This window comes from Papilio xuthus, unplaced genomic scaffold (assembly GCF_000836235.2).
Source record: "Papilio xuthus unplaced genomic scaffold, Pxut_1.1 DF826945.1, whole genome shotgun sequence".
Taxonomy (NCBI): Eukaryota; Metazoa; Arthropoda; class Insecta; order Lepidoptera; family Papilionidae; genus Papilio; species Papilio xuthus.
The window spans coordinates 7,518,282-7,530,834 of NW_013531704.1; the positions used below are offsets into that span (position 1 = coordinate 7,518,282).

Here is a 12,553-nt window from a genome sequence, read left to right on the forward strand (position 1 = left end):
GTTAACATCACTAGAGTTATCTTGTTGTTCATCGACATTAATGTAAAGATGCAGGATGTTATATTCCAGATCTCGGCTCGTTTGCATTTTATTTGTTTGGTCGCGAGCCCTCAGGCTGCGAGGAGCGGGGGCAGAGGGCGGTTCGCAGTCACGAATCTCGCTGACTACTGACTTTGGTCCGGGGGTGTTACGGAAACTACCAACTAATGTTGCACCACATACAATGCTGTTACAAGTTAATTTTAGATTAATTAGTATCATTACAGCTTAGACCAATAGTACTAATTTATTGTTATTTTGGTGCTGTTGAGACCACAGTGTTGCTTTTTGTTGTTTTAAATTTAGTACGTTACTATTTAAACTCAAATGATTACATTAAATAAAATTTTGGTTTTATATGCTTAAACCTACGAAATCCAATTTTGTAAGATCATAATTTTATCACGATCTCTACCAAGACTTAATAACAATTCCTTCCTTGTATTTTAATAACGGCAATTATTACACAACGTTTCTGACGAGAATTGTTATAAGTATTAAATTAAATTTTAACCCCTCCGTATTTATGAATTGCCATTTATAAATTAAGATCCTTAGTTAACTTTACCATTTATCGTTAAATGTTATGTTAAACCCTTGTATAAACGCGGTAATTTTTTTTTTATATTTTATGAAGCGAGATAGGTGTGTCAGATCCTTGCATCTTTTTTTGCTTGTATAATAACCTACCTATCCTACTATCTCCAGGGACTTTATTCGACAAAACTAAGCGTAATTTTAGATACACTTTAATAACGTGTTAAATTTTAAATCCTTTTGTATACTGCGTTTCCGCGTATTGATATGACCACCGATTATTTCAAAAGCTCCAACGAAGTAAAGCTTTCGTTTTTGGCCAAGGTCCGTGGCTAGTTAAGCTACTAGCTTGATAATCTGTAGCTTAGTTAACAAAGTTACCGCGGCGAGTGAGGGCGATGGGCAGGCAATTTGGCAGCGCGCGAAGTGGGCCGCGCATCGCTGCCAAGTGGCGCCTTATCTCCAACGAGCGGCAATCCTGATTTATATTCATGGACAATATGACACTATTGTTCCGAATGTGGGACACGATGTACTCGCATTGTTGAGATAAACCCTTCCCAAAGATTGCTTTGAATAATTTTATGCTCCAGCAAATCTAAGAAGTGTTGAAGACAAAAGAGCTACAGATTTTAAAGATGTACCGATTAACATGTGCCATTCCACAACGTATGTGTTTATTTATTCCTAAGCAATTCTTTTTCACTTATCATTTAAAGCTACCAAGATTTTACTAATACTTATCATATACATAATAGTAACATTACTTTATTAATTTTATTTTTTAATTGTAATACATTTTCTTATATCATACTTTATCTTTAAAGTATCCTCGCTACACCAAAAGAAACAAGCAATTAGAGACTGGTAACGACATCTAGTACAAGAGCTTCAAATACACTGCCAGCGGTCATGCTACCATGGTGGTCGCTTATCCGGCCCATACACACATTATAACCCACTGTCCTCGATAAATGGATAAGTCATTGCTCGGAAATGACAGCTTTTGACTTACACTTGCCTGTTAATGTTCCCGCCAATTAATTATACCTTTATTATTCAGCTCGAATCCTCACCACCTTTACCAACCGCATAAGCCAAACTAAATTATGATAGCCCACTAACGCCCCCTGTCATCGCCAAAAAGCTACAATGTCCTTTTTACACTGCTGTACCTGTCTGTTGTTCTTTTATGACATTTTCAATGTCTAAGTAGATTTTATGTATATATTCTGATAAAATAAACCGTGACATCAACGCCTCTTTCACCAGTTCAGACATTCTTGTTTGAATATACTTTGACTTTGAATGTAAAAAAACAGTTTATAAGCATGACGCACCGTTTTCATTTTTGTTTTAGGCAAGAAAGTTTAACATTTTTTAATTTTGATAATTTTAAAGATTTTAGAAATGATACTTTACTTTACAAACCTCAGAAAAAACATTTTAACGTTTTTTATCATTTAGAAGAGGAAGATGTGGTGTAAAATGTATTTTATGACATCAAAAACGTAGTTGATATGTGGCAACATTTATTTTGACTTCCGGCTGTCAGCTGATAGACTCTTCGTAATTGCTTTCCAACCAAAACCAATTTCGATTTTCGCACAGAGAAAACGTCAGGCACCATTCAACATGGGCTTGAAATACGCGATCAAAAGCTAGTTGTAGCTGAAATATTGCTCTAATTGTAGTTTTATTGTTATTATAGTTTCGTTTTACATGTATATTGTGTAACTCATAAATTAGTCAAAAATGGATACATTAATCTTAGGATATCTCAATTATGGCGTTTGTTGATCATTAAAAAATTACGTTCAGTTGATCATTTTCTTTCTACTTAATGTCTGCTTTTCGTTTGTGATCGTCTGTTTTGTTCGCGTTTACGTGTTTACTCGAAATGGTTAAGGAGAAGCCTAATTCTATTCGTATTTACGACGACGAAGGATTCCGACGACGCGCCGCTTGTATATGTGTACGATCGGACGCCGAAACTGAGGTTAGTGATGGAGCGCACTGTTAGATGTTTGAGAAGTAAAGTGTGTGAGTAATGCGGCGTGGTCTGTCGGCGCAGGTGCTGCTGGTGACGTCGTCGCGGCGGCCGGACAACTGGATCGTGCCGGGTGGCGGCGTGGAACCCGAGGAGGAACCCTCGGTGACGGCCATGCGCGAGGTGCTGGAAGAAGCCGGCGTCATCGGCAAGCTAGGCCGCTGCCTGGGCGTTTTTGAGGTCAGAATTTCAACACTTTCGTTTGACAGATGTTTTATGTCAAAATGTCAGTCTTGTTTGAACACTGTTATAGTTGACCATGCTGTTATTTTTTTTCTGTTTGAATGAATCCTAAGTGTATTCTGAAAGTTATAGTTACTTATTTCTCTAATATAAAATTCTAATTTTAAAAATAACTGGCAATTTATTCTGTAAGTATAACTATTATCAAGCCATCCTAAAGTTGCTAAGACAAATTTGCTGTCTCAAAAATGATTAATTTGTTATAATAGTAATGCTATAAGCATAAATTTCAGCTAAGACATTTTCATACAAAGAATCGGGAAAGTTATTTGATATTTCAAGTAAATCATTATTTTGCAAGAAGTTTCAAAATTTTGCATAATTTGCTTAAACTCACCACATATATTATCAAGTGAAGTGATGACTAAAATTTAAATTCTGCAATTGGCCCATGGAGAAAAAATTGGTCAACATTTTGACGGAGAAAAACTTATTTGCAGTGAAAGAATTATGAATAAAATAAACAAACAATTATTCTTATAGTTATGCAAGGTTTGTCCATCCTTATGAATTTTATGTGAAACTTTTGACAAGATCTTTCTTATGTCAATATTTCAAATTTCATTGGCATTTCTTTGAAGTAATTCTATTTCTATAGATCCCTTTGTATAGTTTGGTACAAATGTTTCCATGTTTTTAAACAAAACATTACAATTTTGTACCATTGCCAATACATCATAATATACAACATTCATTGTAATTTGAACTTTGTGTGATTTGTGTGTTAATTCTACAATTGTCTGAAAATATTTTGCATGACCTTCCTAGATTCAAGGTCACACAAATCAATCATTGGAACTTGGCTGTTGGACATGTTTGAACTGATTGAAATTGTTGTAAAATACTTATATAATAATATTAATACTTTGTTACTAAGGGCTATTTATTAATTTGCCCTTTTCTTTTTATAGGGTCGGCACAGTATGTCCCTTCAATATATCTCTATAAGCTGTAATTTCTTGATACCTTATGCATATCCTATTTCACATAATCTATTCAATCTTTCTTTACTTTTTCTCTTTTCTTTGTACCCATACATATTACTTTTTTATTATTTCAATATTAAAAAGTTTTACAATATATCTAATTTTTGCCAATATTCAGTTAAACTCTATCATTAAATAAAGTAAGTCATATCATATCAGTTGTACCACAGTTCTATGTATATATGACTGTAACCACTAAACTAAACCACATGAAACTTGATACATTTGTATCCATTTACAAAATTTAAACATTGTCCATAATAAGGTAGGAAATATATCTGTTATATGAAATTATTTTAACTGCAATAAATATTTTATATATCAATGTTTTTGTTAATCTTTTCACTAATCACTCGCCACCTCCACTCGGTAACAATTGAAAACGAAAAGAAAACTCTGATTGTACTATCTATTAGTAAAAACAATAAACATATCTTCACTAATTAATACAGATTAAGTTATAGATATAATAGCTAGTCTAATAGTCATATTCAGTTAATTCTATCTATATTAGTACAAATCCACGTCACCAATACAAACCACTATATTCAACACCAAAATGGCGAATATCAAATAGGCACAAAATACTATGTCTAATAGCCAGTCCATTTATAGTCTTCAGTGGTTTTTGACAATGAGGTAAAACTATATGACACAATAAATTTCCTCCTATTACCATAAAACTTATTTGTGCTATTTCTATTCCAGAACAGGGAACACAAGCACCGTACGGAGGTGTATGTAATGACAGTCACCCAAGAACTAGCCGAGTGGGAAGACTCCCGACAGATGGGTAGGAAACGCCAGTGGTTCTCCATCGACGACGCACTAGCCCAGCTGGCGCTGCACAAGCCCATCCAGCGCCATTACCTGCAACAACTGAAGCGCTCCAAGCAGAAGCCGGACGACGCCCGCAGCTAACTTGAAGTGCTGCAAGCGCTTGCCAGCTAAGTCCATAGCTCATAGGTAACGGCTAGCTTGCGACGACTAAGTAATGGTGTAACGCGATTTGCAGTACCGTACCACTCGCTCTGCTCCGCCTCTCTGACAGTTCTTAACAAGTGTTGCCAGTCGTGTAGGGATAAATTATATTTATTCCAGTATTTTCTTTTTCTTCTCAACATAAGTCGTTTCAAATGACACCCTGTATGTAGAATATGGAAAAGTTTAAAATCTTACCTATGACTGCAGCAAGTTATCCTCAGTTCGTTTCATAGATTTAATATTTTTGGTATAGTTAAATTTAAATTGAAAATGTTATCCCGACAAACAAGACGTGAGACAACATAAAAAATGGTGATATTTTTGTAACACACACATGCATATTAATAAAGATACTTTTGCTTTGAAACAAAAATTCCTGTACTAAGCATTGTTACATTATAAATGTGGTTTTGACGTAAACACCAATTGTGTTGTAGCAAGTAAACAAAGTGCCTAAACACATCAATAAATTAAAAACAAAACATTTTAGTAGATCTATGTGTGATTGATGGTTTTTGTAATTTACTTATTTATTAAATTATATTAATTTTAAAATCATGACGATGCTATGTTTGTGTTCGAAAAATAGTAGAAATTGTATATTTTTATCAAGTATAAATTGTATGATGTGGGCTTTTTTATTGTTTATTCTTAAATCCATTAGATCAATTTTCCATAAATAACATTAGAAAAAAAAAACTAAAAATTATTTTGGCAATGAAAACTTGACATATTTAAAAGTATATCATTTGACCCAAAGTTAAGTCATATTATTTCTTGTGTGCCTAAGGATTTGATTGAAGTAGATTTAACGTAAAATGGGCGCTCTTTGCTGCTTGCAAGAATGGCTACTAGCTTACTAAGTTATGACTAAAGGCTGATTGTAGAGAGTAAACGTAATACATATAGACATTTTTATGTACTAATTTAACGTTCAATCGTGTAAAGCAATAAGTTATTTACTTTTGTTTACATAAGTCTGACGTTAGCTTGAAATGCGGACAGTTTGAGATTTTAATGAAATTGTTGAAGATTTAAATATGTATAGACAGGCCATTACGAACTTCGATATTGAGTGAGTAGTGTTATCTGTTTTGAAATTATGTTTTTTTTACTGTATGTCTTTTCGTTTGTATAAAAATAAATATAGTAAATTTAAAAGTCCATTATTTTATTTCAATTTGACGAATGCCTGTGAAGCAATTTACGTAAGGGCCTTTCTGTATAGTTTTGTATGTCTAAGATCACTTATATAATTTATGGAACATTTGAAGATATTTTAGGCTTGTATAATTTAGTCTCGATAATGCAATGAATGAGTGAAGTGAGTATCGATGTTCGCGTAGAGTTGTGGCGGTACTGCAAATTGCCAGTTGGCGCGCATTGTCAGTGACAGCAACGTCAGGCTTCACAAGATGGCGGACCCCGCTAGTACACGTAACTCTTGTAACATCTCCTTTTTCTATTTTTACGTATATTTTTATACTACGATGAAATAAATGTTAATTTTATTTTGTTAGCATTAAAACAAAAGACATACAATCTCTATTTTTTATTTGAAATTGTTTTTTTTTTTTTATAAGATTCCTCGATGACATTTAAAGAATAAATTTTATATTGCTCTTCTGTAGAATTTTGTTTGACAATGAATGTGCCTTTACAGTGACAATACCAACGAGGACAAGAACAACCGAAAAGATAATTATTCAATAATATATAAGTTCACTTTTATATTCCTTAACTCATTATAGTTCATTGCCATCAAAAAGATCTTACTATATTATAAATGGGAACATTTTGATGGATGAATGGATGTCTGTTTGAAGGTATCTCCGGAACGGATCTAGATAAAATTTGGCACAGTTGTAGAACACATAGGCTACCCATTAATTTTTTTTTATAATTCCGCGCGGACGGAGTAGACGAAATAAAACAACCTTTAGTGTTTATCATCTTACTTTATATCCTGATAATACTAGCCAAGTAAACCCACACACTGATCACGTTATTAGGGTAAGCGAACATCTGAACAGCGAGCGCGAATTCTACGTTCGGGTCATCGTTCACGTGCACCGCTGTCGCCTTTACATTCGCCAATACTGACTTTGTGTTGATGTAATGCATGTTCAAAGGAAACCCGAACATCTGGAAATAAATCTCTAGATATCAGCCCATACAAGTAATTGGATAAAATGACAAAGAAAGTAATGGCGACTGAAATTACCTTACATCTGGTGCACCGACCTTACATACAGTGGAAAAATACACATCTTTATTTTAAATATTAGTTTGTGTTAGAAAAACAAATAACATACCTTGTACGTAGCCGTGAGTTGTTTCAACCTGTGACCTGGCTCGGGTCTGCGCTCCGTCGTGTCGAAGGACCAATACTCCCATTGGGGCAATGTCTCCCGCAGCAACGTGCACCAGTATCTGGTTACAATCGTTAACTCTGATCAATTATTATTTACCTACAAATTCTCCCTTTAGAAGATCGTTATCATCAATACGCGGTAAATATATCTCGACTTGGAGGTCTTAAAAATGGCATTCTTCAAATGAACTTTAACCTGTTCCAAACAGTTTTGTTTCGAGGTCGCCACTTCTGCACCTTGGCCATCAGCTTGGCCTCGAGCGAGTCCTGCAGCCTGCCCACATCTCTCGGCGCGCGGTACATCTCCCCCACACATCTCACTGGCGCACTGACAAACTCCCTCCCTGTGCCAAATACCTACAACATAAATGTTTTAAAACAAACCTTTTTTAGTATAGTCCGAGCCCTGAGGAACATAGTCTAAATATATGTAAAGTTAATTCACACTATTTTACCTGTTGCCAATCTGAGGATTTTGAAAAATCAAAGGAAACACTCTGACAGTCTTGCGACGACTGAATATTGACCCATATCTATAACAAAATAAAATAAAAAAATCAATATAAATTAAAATGAAGTTTATAGACGTTGGTAGACGTAACGTTTAAGATTTCTACAAAAATACTTACATTACGCTGATCAAACACAAAGAACACCGTCTTGAGAGGACAAGCTATGTCTCTCAATTGGAACTGTTCACCACTCACCGCGTCATATACATGCCACACGATATCATCACTCTTTTTAAAAAATCCTCCACTTTTGTAAACTTCATCTTCATCTGTCGTATATTTACGTGTAATAAGATCGTATTTGACTAGCAGATATGTACTCAGTCCGCGAGGTAAAGCTAAACCTGTCACTACCCAGCACTTGATGCCCAGGTGAAGGAAGTAACTACCCAGGAGTATTGTGTGGTCAGTCGGCGAGCCATTCACAACTTGTAGCAATTCCTGAGAAAAGGCAAATTAGCTTTTTTAATACCATACAAGTCATGTCTTCGCTCTGGTATAGATCCTAGTCAAATTAAATCACGCGATGTCATCGTGAGTTGACACTAAAGTAATTATCAGTTTACTTTCCGCACACGATCACAAAATATATTAAATTTGTATGCATAAATAGTTTGCTGAACTTACCATTCCTGCTAACGTAACAATTTGAGGTCCTGGGACTTCGTACGTCGGTATCAACGCTACATATCTTATGCAGAAGTTCAAAGCTTTGGATAACTGATTATCTTCAGTTCTCCAACTCGCATGGAAACCGCTGTAAACGTTCACTTTGTCTTCTTTTAGAGGGGAACTGGTTTCATTTGTCTTTCCACTACTTTTGGAAGAAGTTTTCGAATGTCCCGAGCTTTTAGATAGCGCAGATCCCGGTCTCTTCGGATTCTTTGGATACCATTCCAAATCCGGTATCGGTAAAGGTTGAAGGAATTCCGTGACACAGATATTTTTTCCTGAACTACCTACATACGTTAAAGATATACTTCTAGAGGGAAACTCATTTAGATAACCAGTAAGAAAATCATTCAAATGTTTGATAGTTCTATCATCATTGGAGACATTTGGTATTGGTTGCGTGTACGTTTGTACATCGCCGAGATGCGACAAACTTGTCGTAATTTGTAGTGCGAGGAAGGAAACGTCTTTCTTTATCATTCTCTTCACTTGCGGTATCAGAGACCTGGCGTCCTTCGGTTCGGATGAGTTCTCATAGCCGATAAGCAATGGCGGTGTTGTTAATTTAAATGTATCACGGAGCTACAAACAAAATACACAATCGTTTATAAGACACTAAGAAAGACCCTTCATGTAAAGAGGACCATTTAAGGATTCTAACGGCGGCAATTAAATCTGTAATAGCTAATTTATTCTTGAAGTAAAAGACCCTCCTTAACTTACCGTTCCTTGATTGAGCACCGTGATGAGAGGTAGCTCCAGCTTGGCGAGCCAGCGGCCGCAGCGGTGCTGGTCGCTGGTGCTGCCGGCCGCTTCCTGCACTGACCTCGTGCTTACTTTGCACTCATCATACACGTTCACGTGGATTGACGACAATGGACTGAATCTGGCCAAGTTAAAACTCAATACATATTTTGTTGAAACATATATCTGTTAAATTGTGTATCGTCTTATTAATATTGTCAATATAAATTACGGGAATCAGTACTGCCTTACTTAGTCCTTATCTTCAAGGTTTGGTTCCAGGAGGGGTAGCAGCCAATACCCGGCGCGCTTTGCGCTGATGTGCCGTGGTAACTCAATCTTACGTACGGTCGTAATTGACGTACTTTGAAACCTAAAAGAATATGATGTACTAGATAGATAGTACGAGTACGCTTGTAATTTTTTTCTAAAAAAGCAATCATTAAAAGAGTTTAGAATACCAGCAATCCTCTCGATGTCTTCTTCATCAGTTTCTGTCAATAAATCAGCAGCCCTGTCTGGTAGATTGAAAGCTCTTAACACTGTCGCTTGGATTTCTTGTTCCGATTCACACTCCTTCGATATCTGATTTCTCGTTACATGAGAGGAGATCGACAATGACATCAAATTACTTTGGTTTGATAATATACCTCTGAAAAAAAAATTGTTAACTGCAATAAAATGATTGGTAAAAACAATCAATCTATCCAGTTTTTATGGTTTAGTGTCATAAATACCTTAAGGTTAAATCTTTAAAATCCTTAACGACATCTCGATGTGTTTTCTGTAGAAGAAATTCATTAACAGTTTTTTGCAAATTTTCATTTAATCCTTGAATATATTTTATACCTAAATATCTTTGTAGGTCAATTGGATCTATATCTTCATTATCATCAAAGTTGTGTAAGTCTACCGGTTGATTGGACCTCTGTAAAGTGCTCAGTTGTTCTGTGGAAATTTGACTAGAGAACAGTGGAACCACTTTATTCTCAATATTAACAAATAGACCTTTATTTCTTAAATGTAATAATCTGAGTCTTATACTTTCATCATTATTTTCATTAATAGCAAACGCGTATTCATTTTTTACCCTATTTCTACATATTTTCGTTAAAGTATTTACAACTTTTTCATCATTTTCTATATTACGATCATATAAATTATTTATTATTTCTATTAAATTGTTAATGTTCGGTTTATCAATGTCATTCAAATAGCGTTTAATTTGTGTCTCTATTTTAATTGAATTAAAAACATCTTCGTGACTTTTTTCGTTAAATTTTTCATTCCAACCTATCTTCATGTTAACTTCGCAAGCTGTGTTTAATTCATCTTTAAATAAATTCCCACATTTTAATCTCACTTTGTTTTCTTTTGCTATTTCTTTTATACTAAAACCACTGCCTATGTATTTATTGCTTGGTGGTATAACATGGTCATTAAAAGTGAAATTAAACGATTTAACATCCGCTTGCGTTATGTTTTTTTTAATTTCTTCTATACTCAAATTTATAGACGAAACCGGAATGTCGTTTTCGTACAAAACGATGATAATAGTTTTGTTCTTTGGTAATATTTGAACGGAAAATGTTTCTGATAATTCCAAACTGTGAACAAAGTCATTAAAAGTGAACAATTCTGATTGACATACAAAAACATCATCTACGTATATCTTGAAATAATATTCATTGGGTCCTAAAACATGAGTAGGTTTCATTATATGTTTCTTACTTTTTAAAGTTATTTCAATGTCATCTTTCTCCAGAATTTTATCTACTAAATTTTCTGTGTCAGCCTTAATTTTGACTTCGTCTATTACCAGTTTTGGTTTACTTATACTTTTCTTCTCAACTCCATTTATATGATATTTAGACTTATTTTCTTTATAGTCGAGGTAAGCGTTCGCATAATCGAATTCAATTTTATCAAGCATATCCAAATACTCCATTTCAAATGCATTATTCCATTCTCTTTCGTAATCATCTTTACTTATAGGAATTTTATTGATTTCCAAATAATAATTTACTTCTGTTCTTTTAGTTTTGTCTCTGACCATTTCTACGTCGGACCATAAAGAAAGTATTTTGTGTATTGTTTCTTTTTCTTTCTTTAACGTTTCCATGTACGCATCTTTATAATAAAATAACGTACTAGTATATTTTAAAAGAGTTACATCAAATCTTACACCATCCTTGTTATTGTCACTTATTTTAAGTAACTGTTGTTTTAAATTGTACTTAGTTTCTCTACTTATTTTAATATTTCTACGTATCTCCTTTAGTGCGTTTTGAATAGTTAAATATTTATTGTAATAGTCAATTAACTTCATTATTAGTAATGTTTCTAAGGAAAATTTATAATGATGAATGAATTTCATATTTAATATTTCAAAGTCAAGAAATTTCTGACCTTGTACGCCATCATCTGCTGTGTAATCAGCCATCAGAACATTAAACAGGACCGGATCAGAGTAATGAACTGGGAACTCCTTGATGCTTGTATTTTCAAGAACTTTCGGAAAAGTCGGACTTAGTTTGACAGGATTTATAAATTTTCGTCTAAAACATAAAATTATCAATGAGGATTTTTGAAGATGGAGAGAAATAATTATTTAATTGTATGGAGTCAGTGAAGTTTATGTCTCAGTGAAACAATATATTACTGAAAAAGACGCTTTCAACTCCAGATGAGTTCTATATGTGCGAGGTGCTTTATGACAAGCACGTTGGTTACAACATAACATACGGAAATATATTTTGATCGGATTTTCGTCTATAGAAAATTACTGTAAAATGTATGGTCCTATAATATAGATCAATTAAATATACACACCCTCGTTCAATATCCGAATGGTGCCATTTGAACATTTTCAAATTAGCAGTATTATAATAAACATTCTGTACTTTGTCATGATTTATTAATTCAATAACGTTCTCACGTATCGGTGGTGTCGCAGAAGTTATTTCCGTATTAATCATATCCATAATACTAGAGGACTTATTATTCTTCTCCTTTTTCTTTTTCCCTTTACTTTTTTCTTTAGTTCTTACATTATGCTGAGTGAAGAAATCGTAGGCATTGATATCTTTTGATGGCGGCGATGTAGAAAATGTAGTTTCTGTAACTAAAGCATCTTGTTCAATTTCCTGGTACTGTTCTGAGTCACTTTCACTAAAAGTTTTAATACAGTAGTGCTTTAATTCAATATTCTTAGTCATTATTATTAAATAATCATGAAATACTTCTCCGATCATACAAATTTAAACAATGATACTGTCGTCATAGTAACGAAAGCCAGCAAACAAAAATAGACATATCAAAGTGTAACAATCTTTCTGTATTATATCAATTAGAAAATAAAACTCACTTATGATCTTATTAAGATTTATTGGTATTGTTTTTTTACACAAAA

At 34.1% G+C, this 12,553-nt stretch overlaps 2 protein-coding genes across 4 annotated transcripts; one reads left to right on the top strand and one right to left on the bottom strand.

The window, feature by feature from the left end:
- The first annotated feature begins 2,132 nt into the window (after nucleotides 1–2,132).
- Nucleotides 2,133–6,005, top strand: Aps (diphosphoinositol polyphosphate phosphohydrolase 1 Aps). Its single transcript, XM_013317091.1, has 3 exons — nucleotides 2,133–2,575; nucleotides 2,651–2,806; nucleotides 4,564–6,005. Exons 1-3 carry the CDS (start codon nucleotides 2,477–2,479, stop codon nucleotides 4,774–4,776), a joined length of 468 nt encoding a protein of 155 aa, XP_013172545.1. The 5' UTR covers nucleotides 2,133–2,476; the 3' UTR covers nucleotides 4,777–6,005.
- Nucleotides 6,006–6,760: 755 nt separating this feature from the next.
- Nucleotides 6,761–12,524, bottom strand: Cc2d2a (Coiled-coil and C2 domain containing 2A). 3 transcript variants are annotated; one of them, XM_013317261.1, is made up of 12 exons: nucleotides 12,509–12,524; nucleotides 11,974–12,265; nucleotides 9,879–11,699; nucleotides 9,603–9,793; nucleotides 9,394–9,514; nucleotides 9,121–9,283; nucleotides 8,353–8,979; nucleotides 7,843–8,166; nucleotides 7,669–7,746; nucleotides 7,410–7,570; nucleotides 7,155–7,272; nucleotides 6,761–6,984 (listed from the first exon to the last, which is right to left on the bottom strand). In XM_013317261.1, exons 2-12 carry the CDS (start codon nucleotides 12,123–12,125, stop codon nucleotides 6,799–6,801), a joined length of 3,942 nt encoding a protein of 1,313 aa, XP_013172715.1. In that variant the 5' UTR covers nucleotides 12,126–12,265; nucleotides 12,509–12,524; the 3' UTR covers nucleotides 6,761–6,798. The 3 variants fall into 3 exon arrangements, with proteins under 3 accessions (XP_013172715.1, XP_013172714.1, XP_013172713.1); XM_013317260.1 differs by lacking the exon at nucleotides 12,509–12,524 and having other exon boundaries at nucleotides 9,879–11,484; nucleotides 11,551–11,699; nucleotides 11,974–12,373; XM_013317259.1 differs by lacking the exon at nucleotides 12,509–12,524 and having other exon boundaries at nucleotides 11,974–12,373.
- Nucleotides 12,525–12,553: the final 29 nt, after the last annotated feature.